Genomic DNA, 18,603 nt, shown 5'->3' on the forward strand with positions numbered 1-18,603 from the left:
CAAAATCAAAGCCTTTATGTTTGCAGAGATAAATTGAAAGGTCAGAGTAGTGTGCAAACTGACTCAGTACTGGTTGTCCAAGTGTGCATACATAGAGCTTTGGTGCCTGTGCTGCTGCCCTGAGCACGGTGAAAACTGGACAGCATCTGCCAGGTTTTGCTGCTGCTGCTCAGAAGCACTGAAATCACAGAAGAACAAGGTGATTTTTGTGCTGGCTGTAACAAAGCTCTGAGAAGCACATATTAAAAGTACTAACTGGGAAGCAGTTCTGACTTAGGGTACTAAAGAGGTTCTTCCTTCTTCTCAGATTGAGAACACAGTAACATAGCATTAGATCTTCACTGCAACTAGATGAATTCAGAGGCTCCACTGAAACCTGTCCCTGCCCAGAGGCTCCATTTTTTGGAACAGCTTAAAAAATAAAAAATGTATTTTACATGAACATGCCAGAATAGTTTTCTCTCCCTCCTGCTCATGGATCACAACATCTGCAGGATGACTGATGGTGACATCTGCCTAAGCCCACAGTCAGCCTGACACAGTGTCTCCTAGAGCATTTGAACCACACCACACGGTGCCTTTATCTATTCCTTCTGAAGGACCCCAATACAGCCCAGCAGAGGACAGTGTCTAGCAAGAAGATAGCTATCCCATGAGTCCTGTCTAATTTATTGACGCAAAGAAGCATGGATATGTTATAAAGTATCAAGGGGTCCCTTTTCAGTAGTAAAACTGCCAACTTCTTGCAGCTCTTAATATCCCCTTGGAAGAAGCTCAAAGCACTAACTTTCCGGAAATATAAGAGTATATTGTGCCACTATTATTCTAAGTGGAGAAGTGCAGCAGAGGCATATCTCTCAGCTCATTTTAATCCCTGGAGCACAGAAGAGGAAAAAGAAGCATCTTCTCCCTTTCTATTCAGAACAATTTCAAAAGTTAGATGTTGTTTCGTGACAGACCAGTAGAAAAAAACAATTAAATCCCTGCTCTAAGAAAGGGATTCCAACAAAACCTTTGAAGCTACTGAAGTAGAAGGAAGTACTGGGTTCTCTGAAAAAAATTTACTGCAGAGCTCTAACTATAGCTTATCTCTATCTTCTGAATTTGATTACAAGGCTTACCTTGAGATATTATCTCTGGCACAATTTCCAAGACTGCAGGACAGGAAGAATAGGAAAAAGGAAGATAAGTGGATGGAATGTTTATGGGGCATTAGTTGGGACAGAGCAGTACAGTTTTACTGTAACTAAGTTTTATTTAGTTAAACCCAACCCACAAAAATACCATCACCTTTAAATGGCACTTTGCTTAAGGATGGAGTTATGGAGTTGACACCAAATACTGCTATACACATACAAATAGAAGATGAAATTGGGGGAAGGGGGAGAAATAAAAAATTAAAAACAACTCCCCAAAATGTTATACCCTCACACTGGGTCTTCATTAATTATTCCTCAGTGCATAGAGTGCATAGTCCTCTGACAGATGGCACAGCATCAATAGGATGTCTAAATTATACAGAATCCCTTATATTTAGAACACTACCTTATAAGTTTGTCTTTGATATAACCCAAGAAAGGAGTAGTCTGCAAATCCTGACTGCATGTTTCAGTCCCAGCAAAGTTAGAGGCAGGCTTGCAATATTGTTTGAATACTTGTCAATTAAGAATTTAAGGACCAGTAGGAATCAAAGTTTAAATGAACTGTTAAGAAAACAATCTTTAAGTCCAGCTCAGTTTCCCCAGCTTGCTAAATGAAATCACTGGTGATTAACTTAGAGGAAGCATACATTGTACCCAAGTATTTTAAAAGAACACCAGTCTTTTTAAACAGGAATGATTTAAGTGTTGTTTAGCTATCTCTGCCTTTTCTCTGCCTCCATATTTTCTGCAGGTCATCAGTTACAATTTATAAAGGCAGAGAAGTTCACAGAAGACTAGCAAATATCCAAAGCAATTGCTGGCCAGTTAGCTTTACTTTCCTCTTCCTTGCACTACTGTCTTGGCTGCACTGGTGGAGACAAGAATGCACCAGAACAAGAAGGTATCCTACAGATGCACACCACATCTCTACTGCATAGGCAGGAACTTCAGTTTTTGGAGTATTTAAGCTGTTCCCTTGTAAGTACAGCTCCCTCACCATCACAAATGAATTTGGACTCAAACTTCTTGAAATGGGAGGAAGAGGGTTGTTGTTTTGGGGTTTTTTTGGTTGGGTTTGCTGGTTTGCTTTTTTCCTTTGAAACCATTCTACCAGCACTTAACATCCTGGAAAAAAACACTTCTGAGAATTTTTAGTATATGATGTTTCTATTTCTTTGCCATAGGTGAAAATCTGGGTAAGCAATGCCTTTTGTTCCTTTTATTAGTGGATTGAGGTTTGTATGTCTCTCTTCACACAGAGTTTCTGCCCAAGAATTATTATATCACCTTCTGCTTGCCATGGCAAAGTAACTATTTGGACTAATGCAAGGAAATCTAGACTAAAATGCAGTTTAAAGGGAGGAAGCCAGTTGTCATGGTTTAACCCTGGCTGGTAATTAAGTACCATGCAGCTGCTCACTCACTCCCCCCTCACCCAGAGGGATGGGGAGAAGAGTTGGAAAGGAATGTAAAATTTGAGGGTTGAGATAAGAACAATATAATAATTGAAACAGAATAGAAATGAAAGAACAATAACGAGTACAACAGTTATAATGAAAAGAGGGAGAGAAAGAGTAACATCCAGAGGGAAAGGAAGAAAGAAACACATGGTACACAATGCAACTGCTCACTGACCAATACTCAGCCAGTCTCCGAGCAATAATCTACCCACCCTGGCCAACCCCCCAGGTATATATACCAAGCATGACATCCCATGGTATGGAATACCCCTTTGGCTAGTTTGGGTCAGCTGACCTGGCTGCACCCCCTCCCAATTCCTTGTGCCCCTCCAGCCTTCTCTCTGGCAAGGCCTGAGGAACTGAAAAGTCCTTGACTGAGTATAAACATTACTTAGCAGCAACTGAAACCATCAGTGCCTTATCAACATTTTTCTCACATCAAAGCCAAAACACAGCACCTTAGTAGCTCCTAAGAAGATAATTAACTCCATTCTGGCTGAAATCAGGACACCAATGAAGATAAAAAAGGAGAATTGTTAGTGTAGGATGCTTATCCATAAGAAGGCTGTTCAATGATGTTTTCATTTAGACCACCAGTCTACCTCACTTTCTGTACATTATATGTGCTGAGGTGTTCCTATACATGATGGTAGATCAATTGATGGCATTTTATAACCGATTAACTTCTGAAACTGGCCTATCACATTTTTGGCAGAGGACTTCTGACTAGAAGAGGATAAAGCTTTGAGTAATCTTTTTTAATTATTTTTATTACACAGCTACTTTACCACAATTAAGAGTATGTTCTTGCAGTAAAGAAAAAATACCTAGAAGAAAGTTATTTTAAAACCTGAAGTTTTCATCAAATTTTATTTTGATATTTAAAAAAAATATAAAGCTTTTCTAAACTTTAAAGGATATGAGAGTAATAACACTAGTTTTACTTTGAGTGTTCATGAATCCTGCAACTCAGATCTATAGAAGGGATGTTAAATCTAGTTTCCTCTCAGAGACAGGATTTTCCACTTTTGACTTTTTGCAAATGGTAAGCGAATAAGTTAAAACTTCAAAGAAAGGTGAGATATTCTTGTTCCTGTATTCCAAGACTTTGAAATTCTAAATATTCTAAATCAGTTCAACATGTTTAATTTTAAGAAGTCACTTTCACAGTATCATTTTACTTGCAACAGTGATGTTTTTATCCCTAGTAACTTAGTAGTGAGCTAAATTGTCCCAACAGATATCCCAACACAAGGCTCCTTATATGGAAGAAAGAATTAATTCCCAGGGTCTATTTTCAATAAATGTAAATTGAATGTGCTCATTCCTCGAGGAAATACAGAGCAGCATTAATTCACACAGCTCTGGGACTGGCACACACAACGTCCTCCCCTTCAGTCCATCCAAGAATTACTTGATACATCAAGTATCAAGCCACAAAAAGGCAGAGGACACAGAAATTAATGTCAAGAGGATTTAGGTCAAATTAGGATGCTTGCATCTTTTCATTATTGTATAATACTGTTAACACACACATAGTATTTTAAGTAAATTTTCCTAAATGCTTTTAGATTCTAGCCTCTGACTCCAGTTTTGGAATCATCATGGAATTTAATTAGAATGAAAAGCTGCACTTTGAAAGGGCTCATTCAGTGCTGCTGGTTTATTTTCACTTTAATAGAGAGACTCTAAAGAGTTAGAAATATTTAACCTAGAGTATTTGATTTAAAAGGCAAATGTTCCATTTTAAACTCCTTAAATTAAAAATAGTTTCTGAACATAATGAATGAAACTATTTAAGAAACCATTGTAAAACCAAAGACACATTATTTTCTTCATTGGCCAATCTTAAGACAATAATTTCATCGACACTCATTGCTATTATCCATTTTTCCTGTATTTGAATTTCCAGTGTCACTAGACTGCAAAGTGTAGTGATATTCACTACTTTTACCTACAGCAGTGTTTTTCAAGCTTTCAAATGATCAAATACATTTTGAATCCATAAAATCTGTAGCTTTCTTATAAGAACTGAAGTGTTTAGTTGTCTTAAAAAGCTTAAAGAAACAGGTTAAAAAGGACTTGTTTTAGCATTTTAAATTCAGCTGTTTCAGTAGACCCATCACTCATTTTTTATTTATTTTAGTGCCATCAGCTCGAGTAATTTTTCTTTTGTTTTTTTCTTAAAGCTCTAGCCCCGAAAGCCTTCTAGCCTCCCTCACTGAATTTCTTCATCTCTGACCCCCTACTCTCCCAGCGCTTCAAAACATGTTATGTGGCACATGAATCTGGACTCCTGTTTATCTTAAATGCCATATCTTCTCTTTAATGGCTGTTGTTCTTCTCATCTTTCCAGATAAGTTTTAACCACCAGGGTGACTAGTGATGGCCAGCATTAGGTTGTCTACAACCCATTTTTCTACATTTAGACCATTGTTTGCTTCTGTTCTGGTTTCAACTGTGATAGAGTTAGTTTCCTTCTTAGTAGCTAGTGCAGTGCTGTGTTTCGGATTTGATGTGAGAACAATGTTGATAGGACACTGACATTTTCAGTTGTTGCTGGGTAATGTTTATACTAAGTCAAGGACCTTCCAGTTTCTTGGGCCCTGCCAGCCAGAGGGCTGGAGGGGCATGGGACATTGGGAGGGGACACAGCCAGGACAGGTGACCCCAACTAGCCAAAGAGGTATTCCATACCACATGATGTCATGCTGAGTATATAAGCTGGGGGAAGAAGGAGGAAGGGGGGGACATCCAGCATTATGGCATTTGTCTTCCCAAGTAACTGTTACACATGATGGAGCCCTGCTTTCCTGGGGATGGCTGAACACCTGCCTGCCCATGGGAAGCGGTGAATGAATTCCTTGCTTTGCTTTCCTTGCATGTGCAGCTTTTGCTTTCCCTATTAAATTGCTCTTATCTCAACCCTCGAGTTTTACATTCTCTTCTGATTCTCCTCCCTGTCCCTCTGGGTGAGGGGGAGTGAGTGAGTGGCTGCATGGTAGTTACTGGCCAGGGTTAAACTTCCACAGCTTCATACAAACAAAACTGTGCAGCTCTAAGTGATGTTTCTTTTAAATTACCACAACTAGTAGAATGCTCAAGCCCTGTATGTATTACTGGAATGAGCAAAAATGACTGCAAGTGGCCTAATGTTTGAAACATTATTAAGAATGAATTTCACCAAATTATAGCCAAGAGTATTTTTCCAAGTAGCTCATAGAATAGGCTTTGATTACATGCAGGAAGTTAACCAAGTCAAGGCTGCTGTTTTGCAGACATTCCTTCTTCTCTGCGTGGCCTCTCAAAACTCTGAGGCAGAAAAAGAAGAAATGAATGCTCAACTCAGTGAGGTCTTTCCACAAGAGCATCCACTGAAAAAAAAACCCCTAACTATAAATTTAAATACAGTTCAAGTATGGCTTTAAAACATTTCAGTTTCTTCCCTGGAATTAACACATCCTTCCTGCTTGCTTTCAGAAAGTTAAAGGAACTCAAGGGGCAATACTAGTGGGACAAAGGAACTTCAGACTCAGATTATAATTTGCAAGCCATTATGGAGCTACACCAATGCAGAGGGAGCCAAAGGAGAAGCATACCTAGTGCTTATGGCAGAATTTCAAGAGCAAAGATGCCATTAATCTCTTCATGTACTCCCTAGCCCAGAAATGAAAAAAGCTTCAACAGCATCCTATATAGCTATTAATATAAATATACTTAATGGGAAGTAGCTATGGACTTTTCTACCTGCTTTTCTCTGGGATTTCTTAAGTGAATTTGATAACGGTCATTCTGTCATTTCAGATCTGGGCAGAAATTAACTGACACATGGGCTATTTCTGCTTATTATGGAAGTTCTATTTTCCATTGGCATATCTCTCTTCTTATTTCTCAATTTTTACTGTAGAGATTCTTTACTATGACAGAAAGAATTTTTCCAGTGGCATTAGTGTGTTATTTTTATTGCACCAGGTGGCTAAGACCTGGTAAAGAACAGCCATTACCCAATTTAGAAGAGCATTTTTACTGACTTGCTAGACACTTGTTTTAAACAGAAATAGTGCTAGAAGAACACAGAAGAAAAATTGCTTCAGAGTGAACAGTTATTAACAAAGAGTAAGTGATGAAGTGAAAATTAAATATAATTTTCCTCTGCTCTCATACATATGCAATCATGAAGTTCTTTTTTTTTTACCTTCTACATATTCCATTTCTCTGCTCTCAGAAATACTGAAATCAATAACATATTCATAATAAAAGAAAGTACTACATCCTCATCTCTTGCCTGTAGTATTCAGGCTCTCAAATACCTCCAAAATTTAGTTGGAGCTAAGTATATGAATAGACCACTTGTGAAATATATGCCTAAAATGATGAAGATGCCAGTTAACATCCCAGCAAGGTATCTGTGAATTTATGAAACCAGCACCTCAGGAGTAACTGTTTTGTGTGGTCTATACCCAGAAGCACAAGCATCAGTTTATACTCATTTTCTATCCAGGAGGTAGCTCTCATGATCCCAAAGAAAAAACACCTTGTAGTATATACAGAAAATAAACTCTGCAGAAAAGTTTAGTACCTGTCTGTAGTCTGCAGTTTAAACTCTTTGGTTAAAAATCATTAGCCATTTTCTTAGTATAAGCAACTGACAACAGAAAAAGAAAAAAATTCTATACCTAGATGTAAAAAAAAAATTCTACCCGTGAAATTAACAAGTCAATGCTACACTCTAAGAGCTTACTAGCATATAAAAAAGCCAATACTTGCATATTCTAAACCGTCTTCAGGTTTTCTGCTGATCTTTCTTTATAAATCAAAGTCAGCATGTCTGATACAGTTCATGGAATTTCCCGTCCATTTTCAATGGAAAATGCAGTTTCCGCAAAGCTCTTCAACCACCTGTCTAGAAAATAAACTATTGCTGTAATTTCAGGTTTTGATGGAAACAAAGAGTAGATGTTAAGTTTCAAGTCAACTTGATGTTATTTGTACTTCTTAGATCTTATGCCTGACACACATTCTTTCACTGCATTCCCTGATGAAGCCATCTCCCCACTGCACACCTCCCAGCTGAACACTTGCATTACATCATGGAAAATGTAGTCTAGCTGGGTAAACTAGCCTACATGAATGATGCAACTAAGCACTAAAATTATGGCTTCTGCATCGTATGCTATCAAGTGCGGCTCACTGTTAAATCCAAGCAAGATGAATGAGTGCTTTCAACTGTAAGTCACCAAACATGCCATTTTCAAGCTAAAGATCAAAAATATTTAACTAATTAAAAATATTGGTTGTTCAAAAATGATACACCAAAATCTCTGCATAAGAAAGATGGTATCAGCTTTATTTGCTAGCTCTGATCTTTACTGCATATTATTTTCATAATATTTTACATTAGCAATGTAGCTGTAATTAGGGACAGAATTCCCTGCTACAAGCAGAGGTAGCATTTGGTATTTACCCGGTGCTATGCAGGAGTCATATCCTCAGCCTGACACTGTAGCTCATCAGCATTTTCTTTTTTTTTTTTTTTCGGGAAGGTCATTTAATTTGAGGAATCTGTACAATCCCGAATGGAGACAGAAAAACAGAAAGAATCCTTCTCACTTTATGCTCTGCAACAACTGCGAACATTACACACCACACCGCTTGCTAAAAATTAACCGGGACAGATGGCCAACACCAGCCTTCTTGCAGACCTTTTCGACACCAAACACAACACGTTAATTGCATTCAATATACTCACCGCGGGTCGTAGCACGGAGCCCTTCGCCTTGGGCTACCAGAGCGATTCCAAGCCGGACCATCTGCGAAGCGAGTCGGCCGCGTGGAGCTCGCACCGGACTACAACCAGCGCTTCCAGGAACCAGCCCGCCCCAACGCGCCCACAGCACGCGCGCGACCAGCGAGCCAGCACACGCCGGGCATCCTACGGGGCGGGGACTCACCACGCGGCCCAACGGCCGTAGCTACCATAATACTTATAATAGAAGGGAAATATTTGGGGCGCGCCTCACCGGCTTGTTGCGGGCACGCGTGGAGTCAGGCACCCCAGCTCCTGTCCCAGAGAAGCAGCATCCTGACAACGACACCCCAGCTTTACCCATTTCAGCCCACCTCTGAGGCAGGAGCCCAGGCCAGGCCACCTCACCCCATGTGAGTCCCCCTGTGGGCGCTTCCTAGCTGCCCTCCGAGGCGCTACAGCCGCCTCCCAGCAGCTCTCAACTTTCGTGGAGCTCCGGCGAAAGGCGAGCGTTGCTCTAGAGGCTGGACAGCCCCCGTCTTTCTGCAGGCGAGGGTGGCTGCCTCAGCCACTACCATATTTTCCGGCTACAGGGCGCGGTTCTCCTCATCCGCCCCCTCGCCGGCTTTCCTAGTAGAGGTGACCGAGTTGAGGCCAAAGCGGTCCCACCTCTCTATTCCATTCCCTATATGGTGTCAGAGAGGGGCGCTGCTAGCCACACCCCTTTTTTTCCCCACCAGGCGCTCGAGGCGCTCTCAGGCTTGCGCACATGACATCAGCGGGGGGGAGGGGAGGGAAGGGGGAGAGGAAAAAGGCAACATATCAGCAAGACATCCCTGTACCAGGAACACGCGCATCATCCTCCACCAGCACACAGAACGAGCCTTTCTCGGGCCGTTCTATTTATGTTTGTGACGCCGATTTGCACTAGGCTACGCCCCCCGTCATGGGCGAGGCGGCCGGCACCGCCCCCCGCGACCATGTAAGGGAAGAGGGGGGTGTGACGTAGGGGCGGTTCTCAGCCACTCGCTGCCTTCCGGGTGCCATTTATAGGGTACAGTCACTTCCGCTATCCGCTTAGAAGCAGCGCGATCATGGCGGAGCGTGGTCAGCTCCCTTCTCCTAGCAAGCGCCTCTGCTGTAGACCTGGCTATGGCTTGGGGTGCAGGCTGGGCTACCGGGTGGGCGGTACTGGACTTAGCAGTGGGATGCTCTGTGCCGGATCCCCCCCCGCCGCCGCCGCCGTCGCCGCCGCCGCCGCCCCCCCCCCTCCACCGCTGGGGGGGCTGCTACTCGGCAAGACCCAGAGCCCTGAGTCCCTACTGGACATCGCGGCTCGCAAGGTGGCAGAGAAGTGGCCCTTCCAGCGGGTGGAGGAGCGGTTCGAGCGGATCCCGGAGCCGGTACAGCGCAGGATCGTCTACTGGTCCTTCCCCCGCGGTGAGAGGGAGATCTGCATGTACTCCTCTTTTAACCCCGGCGCCGAGGACGCCGCCCCTGGGGGGTCCACCGTCGGCACCGCACCCAGTGGGGGCGCGGACACTACCGCCGAGAATCGCCTGCCCTTCCGTAGGGGCATAGCTCTGCTAGACGGCGGCTGTGTCGATAACGTCCTGCAAGTCGGTGAGTCATGGGCTGAGATAACGCTTTGGAGCCGGGCTGCGGCCACACGGGCAGGGTGCCGCCGGCCTCCTCAGCCGCGGGTCTTCTGCGTGTCAGCTGCCTGTCATCCAGGAAGCCGCCTCCCTTCCTGCGCGGCACCGGCGGCTGGAGCCACCCCGCTTCCTTGGCGCGCCTCGGCAGCCTTTTGGGGGGGCCGAGCAGCGCGGCCGAGGAGCTGACCCCCACGGCCCGGCCTGCACGAACCCTTCATTCTCAGGCAGTAATTTGGGCTGGGCAATTTACTCTGCCAGTCTCCTCTTTGCTTCCAGAACGTGAAGTAACTTTATCGCCCCGCACCGTAATATATCCACGGTACTCGCCGCCAGTGGCCAGCCCGGTCTCCAGCAGGGGGACCGGGCACGCTGCTCCCCGCCTGGCCCATAAACTCTCCCGACGGGTCGTGTCTGCTCCCTGTAATCAGGAGTGTGTAATCCTGTATGGCTCTACTTACTCTCGGCGCCCACCCTCGGTAATCCGGGTTATCGTCGTATCCCGGGCCACAATAGCGAGGAGATGCCTCGCCCACCCCTAGGACTGCTGGTGGAAATGAATCAGCAGAAGGCGGCCGGCGGGGGAAGAGGGCGGGATGCGCCGCAGTCCAAAATACAGAAATAAGAGGGTGCGAGACCTCAGGAACGGGGGGGAGGGGAAACCACAAACAAAGGCATTTCTGCGGCGGAGGCGAGACAGAGGGTAGGGGGTGTGATCCGCCAAAACGCGCCGCCGGGGGGGGGGAGGGGAGGGGGGAGGGGAGGGGGCTGCGTTGGGAAAGGCCCCTAGATCAGGGTGATGGTGAGGAGCTGCCGCAGCTCGGGTGTGGAGGGGCTGCGAGTTACTTGGGGATGAGCCCCTGCGTGACAACGGCGAGGTGAGGGGGAAAACGCTGCTCTTCCTCCTCCTGGAACAATACTTCCCGCTTTCTCCCCTGCCCCCGGCGGCGGCCGCCGCCTGCTGTTACTCTTCACCCGCTACTGGCTGGCGCCCCTGGCTAACTTCTCCCTGCCTCCTTTTAACGGGCACTGGAGGTTGGCCGCCTCCACCGCCCGCTAGCAGCCCCCCCGTCGGGGCGGTGGTGGCCTTGCGGGGAAGGGGTTTATAGCTTCCTTGGAAACTTCGGCGCGGGGGGGGGGGGGGGGGGGGCGGGCGGCGGCGGTGCGTTGCGTTTGCGCTTTCGCTTTGTAGGGCCCGGGCGTGCTGGCCAGTAGTGCGGTGATTCCTCGTGTAGGCGGCGGCGACTGGGCACTTTGTTCTCATTTTCACGTTTACTTGTGTTCTCTTCGGTTTTCTGTTCCCCCCACACCCCGAAAGAGGAAGCCAGACAAAAGAAACTATTGCTTCTCGCCGCCTGCTCGACAATCGGGAGGCAGGGCGGGACGGTGGCTCTGCGGGGCTGGTCTTTCTGTCCCGCCCTGTGCTGGGTTGGACCGTCCTCCGGCGGTGGTTCAGCTGTGGCTGCTGCTCGCCTTTTGTTTGCTGAGCCGCGCCGAGCTGTGGCGGCGCCTCGGTGCGGCGGCTCATGGTCGGACGCTGCTGGGCTCCCCCTCGGCCTTGTCCACAGCGGATTTCGCTTTGCGGGCAGCCTGCAAATGTGCCTTCTACTTTACGAAGGGAAACTGTTGCTGTTCCTGGGCTAAGCGCCCTTCTCTTCTGCTTTGGAGTTCGGTTTTAGACACTTCTTAAAATTATTAATTTTTTAACTTTTTGTTTTAAAAAAGGGGTTTACAGTTTTATTAACTTTTTCTTATATGTATAATCTTCTGGCTTTCTCTTTCCGAAGGTCTGAGGCACATCTGTGGTTCCTCAAGACTGACAAAACCAGAAGTAAAGCTTTTTTAGTTTGGTTGATGGTGCTGATACTTTCTCCCCTTCTGCTTGCACTTGATCTTGTTTGCAAGCAATGAGGAATGACAGGAGTGCACATAGGGTTTCTTGGCTGATTACATTTAAGCTAGGAATTCACTGAAAATAAAGCCAAGTGGTGGTAAATAAAAGATGTAATCTTTTCTAGGTCACCCAGCATGGGCTTGGCTCTGCTTGTTTTCAGCAGTGGAATAGGCCTCAATGAGTAGTTGTGAAAGAAAAACAGCAACTTTTTGCATAGCTTCAAAAGGGGAGTAATGTTGGCAAGGGTCAATAAAGAAGGAAAATATGCATAAATACAACAGGTGTTGACTGCTGCTTCTGGACCCCTTAACTGCATTCCAAACAAATGCTATATTTACTGCTGAAAATAGCTTGGCTTGGGTTGTTTTTTTAACCTTATGTGAGCCTCCTTTGGAAGGTTGTGCAAAAATAGTAGTGGAAGCTGGTGATATGAAACATGTCAATTGTATTAAGGACATTGTCTAAATGCCTCTTAAACAATGACAGGCATGGGACATTGTTCCTACTGTATTTAACGTTGGTGCAGCTCCACCTTGAGTACTGTGTGCAGTTCTGGGCCCTACAGTTTAAGAAGGATGTTAAGGGACTCAAATGCATCTAGAGGAGGGCAACAAAGCTGGTGAAAGGGCTGGAAGGAATGTCCTATGAGCAGTGGTTAAGGACTCTGGGGTTATCTAGTTTGGAGAAAAAATCTGAGGGTAATCCCATTGCTCTCTACAGCTTTCTGAGGAGGGGAAGTGGAGAGGGAGGTGCTGATCTCTTCTACCTGGGGTCCAGTGACAGGATGCATGGGAATGGTTCAAAGCTGTGTTAAAGGAGGTTCAGACTGGCTATTAGGAAGCATTTCTTTACTGAGAGGGTGGTCAAACACTGGAACAGGCTTCCTAGAGAGGTGGTCGATGCCCCATGCCTGTCAGTGTTTAAGAGGAATTTAGACAATGCCCTTAAAGTGCTTTAACTTCTGGTCAGCCCTGAAGTGGTCAGACAGTTGGACTAATTTTTTTTAAGGAAACAATTAATTGTAAATAACTTTCCATCAGTTATACAAACAGGGAATCTTATCTTATAGAAAGCTTTTATATTGGGTTGACCTAACAAAATTTTTCATTGTTTGTTTTTGGGTCAGTTTTCATGTTTTCCACTCTTCATTTTTCCTCTAATTTCAAGGCTTTCCTTGCTCCCAAGAAGTAAATTTCCATTTTCAAAGCTTGCTTTCAGTTTAGGAAAGCAATTGCATATCTGTCAGATGTTTCAGTATATAGCAATTCTTGAATTTGAGCTAGTTGTCATGCCAGCAACTGATGCTTGTGTATGTGTTCTTTCTGCACTCTGAGATGAACAATTAATTAAAAGCAAAATCTGTGAGGGTAGGCTGAAATGATTTGTCAACATTGGGCAAACTGGTTTCCTAAAAAATCAGTAGCTAGTTGCAGTGTTTTGCTATATCACTTTTTAATTAACCTGTTGAATATATGAGCCAGGGTTCAATTTTAAATAAGACTCTGGTAAAGTTTTAATTAAAAAACAACACCAAAAAAACCACTTAAAGTGAGAATCTCAAGGGTAGGAAGGATCTATAAAGGGATCTGGATAGGCTGAACTGATGGGCCAAGGACAGTTGTATGAGATCAAACAAGAAGTGCTGGGTCCTGCACTTGGATCACAACAACCCCATGCAATGCTACAGGCTTGGGGAAGAGTGGCTGGAAAGCTGCCTGGTGGAAAAGGGTCTGGGGGTGCTGGTTGACAGCATGACAGAACATGAGCTGGCACTGTGCCCAGGTGGCCAAGAAGGCCAATAGCATCCTAGCTTGTATCAGAAATGTGTGACTAGCAGGACTAGGGAAGTGATCGGTCCCCCTGTATTTGGCACTGGTGAAGCCACACCTTGAGTACTGTGTTCAGTTTTGGGCCCCTTGCTGCAAGAAAGATATTGAGGTGCTGGAGTGTGTGTATAGGGCAATGAAGTTGGTGAAGGGTCTTGAGCACAAGTCTTATGAGGAGCAGCTGAAGGAACTGGGGTTGTTTAGTCTGGAGAGGAGGCAGTGGCTCAGGGGAGACCTTATTGCTCTCTACAACTACCTGAAAGGAGTTTGTAGGCAGGTGAGTGGGGATAGGTCTCTTCTCCCAGATTATAAATGATAGGACAAGGGGAAACAGCCTCGAGTTGTGCTGGGGAGGTTTAGATTAGATATTAGGAAAAATTTCTTCACTGAAAGGGTGGTCAAGCATTGGAACAGGCTGCCCAGGGATGTGGTAGAATTGCCATCCCTGGAGGTTTTTTAAAAAAAAAGACAAACCTGTAGATGTGGTGCTTGGGGATATGGTTTAGTGATGGACTTGGCAGTCCTGGGTTAACAGTTGGACTTGATGATCTTAAAGGTCGTCAACATAAATGATTCTAGTATATTATTATGTACAGCAGTTTTTACTGGTGAAGGATAAAGTATATTCTGTGGCAGGCTAAAATATATCTGTATGGTTTAGATCTTAATGTCACTTGCTATCCAGGTAATCTAGATATGTCAAAACAAATCCTTAAGTTTTGTAGTAGTTAACCAAGTATGAGTGCAAAGTCATGGTAGTATAGGAATGCAGCTGACACCTCTTAACTTACTTTCTCTTTAGCTGGCTTTCTTTAGGGATTAGGTAGGAGAATTTACTGCATTGTTGTTTTTTTTTTTTAAAAAAAAGCCCATGCTATTTTAACTGACAAAAGCTATCCTAATTTATGAATATGCTGTGACGGGAACCAACTTGAAATTTTTAAAAACCTTCATGTGTAGCAAGGGTACAGATTTAATGCAAATTCTGATTGCCTGGAATGCAGTCAACCTGAGAGCATGTGAATACTTGAGTACTTGTCCAACAACTGCACATGTTGTTCTGGGAGACCTGTCTCCTTAAACTTCCATATCTTTTTCCTTTTGGTTTACTATCTAAAGCTATCTATGTAAAAAGCTTCTCTCAGCTGGATGTGTATGCAGTTCTTGATGTGGCTTCATAACTTTGTGACCTGGATCACTAGAGATGTTGGCTGGTACTGTATGCTGGTTTACATTCTCCTTCTAGCTAATACCAATTATCATGATTTATGTGATGCCCATGCAACGCATTACCATGCTGTCCTCTGATGAGGTAGTAACGTGCATTCAATCTTTTTTGCCTTGGCCTCAGTGTTGAAGACCAGGATGTCTAGAAAACTTCTGATGTAAGTCACTATCTTAAAATAGGTTTTTTTCTGACTTAATTCTGTAAGTGTGTAAACAGACCAGAGAAGTGTAGAGAATTCCATTGTGGTTAAGTCAGAACTGATAAAAGGCCCGCTGTAGGAGCAGAGCAGTTGTACAAAATACTTTATTAAATTGTGTCAAATCAGGAATACACTGAAGTGTCTCCTAATGTGGGTTTTTTTACTAATGCTTTATTAAACATTCCCCTCTTGTACTTTATTCTTCATTTTTCAGGAGGGTTTAACTGCATTTAAAGTATATTTTAAGATAATTGTGTACCATCACATGCTTTAAAAAGGAGAGCTTAATCTTTTTATTTATGTATTTTTACCTGACCCTCTACTCCAGGGGTCCTCAAACTTTTTAAACAGGGGGCCGGTTCACTGTCCCTCAGGCACTGTTGGGGGCCGGACTATAGTTTGGAAAAAATGAATGAATTCCTATGCATGCTGCACATAATTTATTTGTAGTAGTGCACAAAAAACAGGAAAAAGAATGCAATACTTAAAATGAAGAACAATTGTAATCAACAAAACCAAATAATATTTCAATGTGAACTATGGGCCTGCTTTTGGCTAATGAGATGGTTGATGTTAGGTTTCGTATTTGTCACTGCTAGTCGTAGCAAGTGATGCAAGTGTTCATCAGTTAGTCTGGATCTGATTGGAGATTTCAGATGTTTCATTCGGGGAAAAAGTCTGCTCACAGACATAGGTGCTGCCAAAGATGGTTGCAATTTTGAGTGCGTGGTTCCCAAGATTATGATATGTCTTTGAAGGGAGAGATGCATAGAAATTAGTAAGGCTGCTTGATTTGAATGCATCTTTCAGCGAGTCACAAGTCTGTAGTTTGGCCAATTCCATTTGGTAAATCGGATCAACAGTTTCAATGTCAACAGAAAATGGGTTCCGGAAAAGCTGTATGCCCTGTTCATGGAGATGAAGCTCTTTAATTTGAAACTCCTTTTACAATATTTCCAGTACATCCATACATGTTTTGTTTGGGAATGCAGCTGCTGGCTTTTCTGCAGACAGGTTTTGAGTTGTGGGGAGATGGCAGAAGTTTTCCTCCTTTACTTGGTTAATGAGCAGTTCTAATTTGACTTGCAGTGCTTTCACATGTGAATACATATCACAGATGAGCTTCCCCTTTCCTTGAAGTTGGACACTGAAATTGTTGAGTAGCTCTGTTACATCTGTCAGAAACACAAGGTGTCATTTCCATTCTGCATCTTTGAGCTCTGGTGCTTTGTTTTTAGAAAGCACAAAATCATAAACCTGTGGAAGTAAGTCATAAAATCATTTCAAAACTCTCCCTTGACTCAGCCAACGGACTTGTGTGGTACAGAATATCTTCATAGACAACATTTAGCTCAGACAGAAATTCCTGACACTCTGTGGTTTAGTGCATGAGCTCTAATGAAGTTAACACAAGAAACCACAATTTTCATGCCAGAGTCCAGCTTCAGTGATTTACAACACAGTGCTTGTTGGTGGATGATGCGGTGTATGGCTATTGGATGTGAATGGTTGCATTTGTCCATCTCTTTGTTAATGCGTGCAACCACTCCTTTCATGGACCCCACCATGCTAGGAGCACCATCAGTTGTCACACTGAATAGTTTACCCCAGTCCAGCTCCAAATCATTCATAGTTTGGCAAACTTTCTCATGGATATCCTCTCCTGTAGTTGTTCCTTTGGTGCTTTTCAGTGCAGCAAGCTCCTCTGTGACTTCAAAAGAATCATTTGTCCCACAAATGAAAATTAGAAGTTGTGCAGAATCACAAACGTCATTGCTTTTGTCGAGTGCCAATGAGAAATAGCAAAGGTTTTTTTTGAGGAGTTCTGCAACTACAGATTCAAATTTTCTCCCATTTCTTCAATCCTTCGTGTAATTGTAGGTCCTGAAAGACTCACTGTACTAAATAAATGCGCCTTCTCTGGACACATCTCTTTGGCCACAGAAAGAAGGCATTCTTTAACAAATTCTCCCTCTGTGAATGCTCTGCCAGTGTGTGCTATGAGCTTGGCAACTTGATAGCTTGCTTGAAGTGATGACATATTGAGCTGCTTTTGCTTCACAAAAGTATTTTGCTGAGTTGTCAATCCATGTTTCAGTCTTAATATTTTATCTTTTCTCACTTGTCCAACCAAAGAATCACATTTATCTTTATGTTGAGTTTCATAGTGTTGACGCAAATTGTATTGCTTGAACACAGACACTGAATTCTGTTCTGGCATATTGGACAGCTCTTTCTTTGTACTCTGTGGAAAAAATAATCAAAGTCCACTTTTCTTGGAATACCCCACACTCGGAGTCAATTTTTTTTTTACATGATGGTGCGCGCACTTCCCACTGGTGCTGGCTTGCTTGTCCTGCCCGGGAGCTGGAGGGAGGGAGGGAGAGAGACGGGGGAGCCGCCCCCCTCCTCAGCCCGGCCGTGCAGTCCGGACAGGGTGGCCAGAAGGGACTGAAGGGAATTTGCCGCGCCGGAGCTCTGGCGATTCGCCCGAGTTGGCTGGACCTCGCAGTGCAGAGGCTGCCGGCTGAGCTTGCCCGGCAGAGGAGATGCCCGCGCCTCTCGCCCGCCGCGCACCGCAGAGGAGGACGACTGGGTGGCGGCGGCGCGGTTTGTAGCCGAGAGGCGCCCCCTGGAGGGGGCAGGTCGAGGATGAGGCGCTGGTTCCAGCCCAGTCCCGGCGGGTGCGTGGGGGCTGCGGAGGCCGGCGCGCGGATTAAGTGGCAGGCAGTCATCTGCCGGCTGCTTGTTGTCTCTACCTGCTGGTTGTTTAAATGTTCCTCAGTGGCCCAACTTTTGGGTACATGAGCGTCTACATGATGTACCTTTACAACTAGGTTCTCTACCTGGGCAGTGGTATCTTGCCATAATGCGGCAGCCCAGATGGGTTTAGCTTTGTGTTAACAATTACTGTTTTGATTGCTGCAACCACCCCCGCAGGACATTTGCCACCATCTGTAGAGGTAAAGTATTGGCCATCTTTCTCCTTCATCAATGTCTAAAGCTGGATAGCTTTCACTTTTGCAAACTAACTGGATTCACCTTCTCCTTCAGCAGTTTCTGCAACTTGTCATAGGGGACTCCATACAGCCACCTTCCACCTCCGATGCTTTCCTACAATACGGCAGGACCCATCAGTAAACAAGGCATATTGCTTACCATGTTCTGGCAGTTCATTATACAGTGGGGCTTTTTCAGCACATCACCTCTTCCTCTGGTGACATCCCAAAATCTTTTCCTTCTGGCCAGTCCATGATCACTTCAAAGATTCCTGGATGACTGGGATTCCCTATGTGAGCTCATGTGATCAGTGTGACCCACTTATTCCATGTAGCGTCCTTTAAACATCCTGCCCAGCACTGGCAACGAGGGTGCCAGGAGGAGCTATGCCTCAATATCAGTCACTTCCAAAGCAGCTCAAAACCCCTACATAAGCTGCCAGTATCATTTTCAGTT

At 44.4% G+C, this 18,603-nt stretch overlaps 1 protein-coding gene across 1 annotated transcript in view; it reads left to right on the top strand.

Annotated features, from left to right (window-relative positions):
* The first annotated feature begins 9,429 nt into the window (after positions 1–9,429).
* The window catches only part of LOC119140726 (zinc finger SWIM domain-containing protein 6-like), a 72,263-nt gene continuing 63,089 nt past the window's right edge, over positions 9,430–18,603 (top strand). Inside the window, exon 1 of the mRNA XM_037372258.1 lies at positions 9,430–9,971. Coding sequence (XP_037228155.1) covers positions 9,443–9,971 — 529 coding nt within the window. The 5' untranslated portion in view covers positions 9,430–9,442. The remainder of the gene's footprint in view (positions 9,972–18,603) is intronic.

The sequence above is a fragment of the Falco rusticolus genome, chromosome W (genome assembly GCF_015220075.1).
Source record: "Falco rusticolus isolate bFalRus1 chromosome W, bFalRus1.pri, whole genome shotgun sequence".
Lineage (NCBI taxonomy): Eukaryota > Metazoa > Chordata > Aves > Falconiformes > Falconidae > Falco > Falco rusticolus.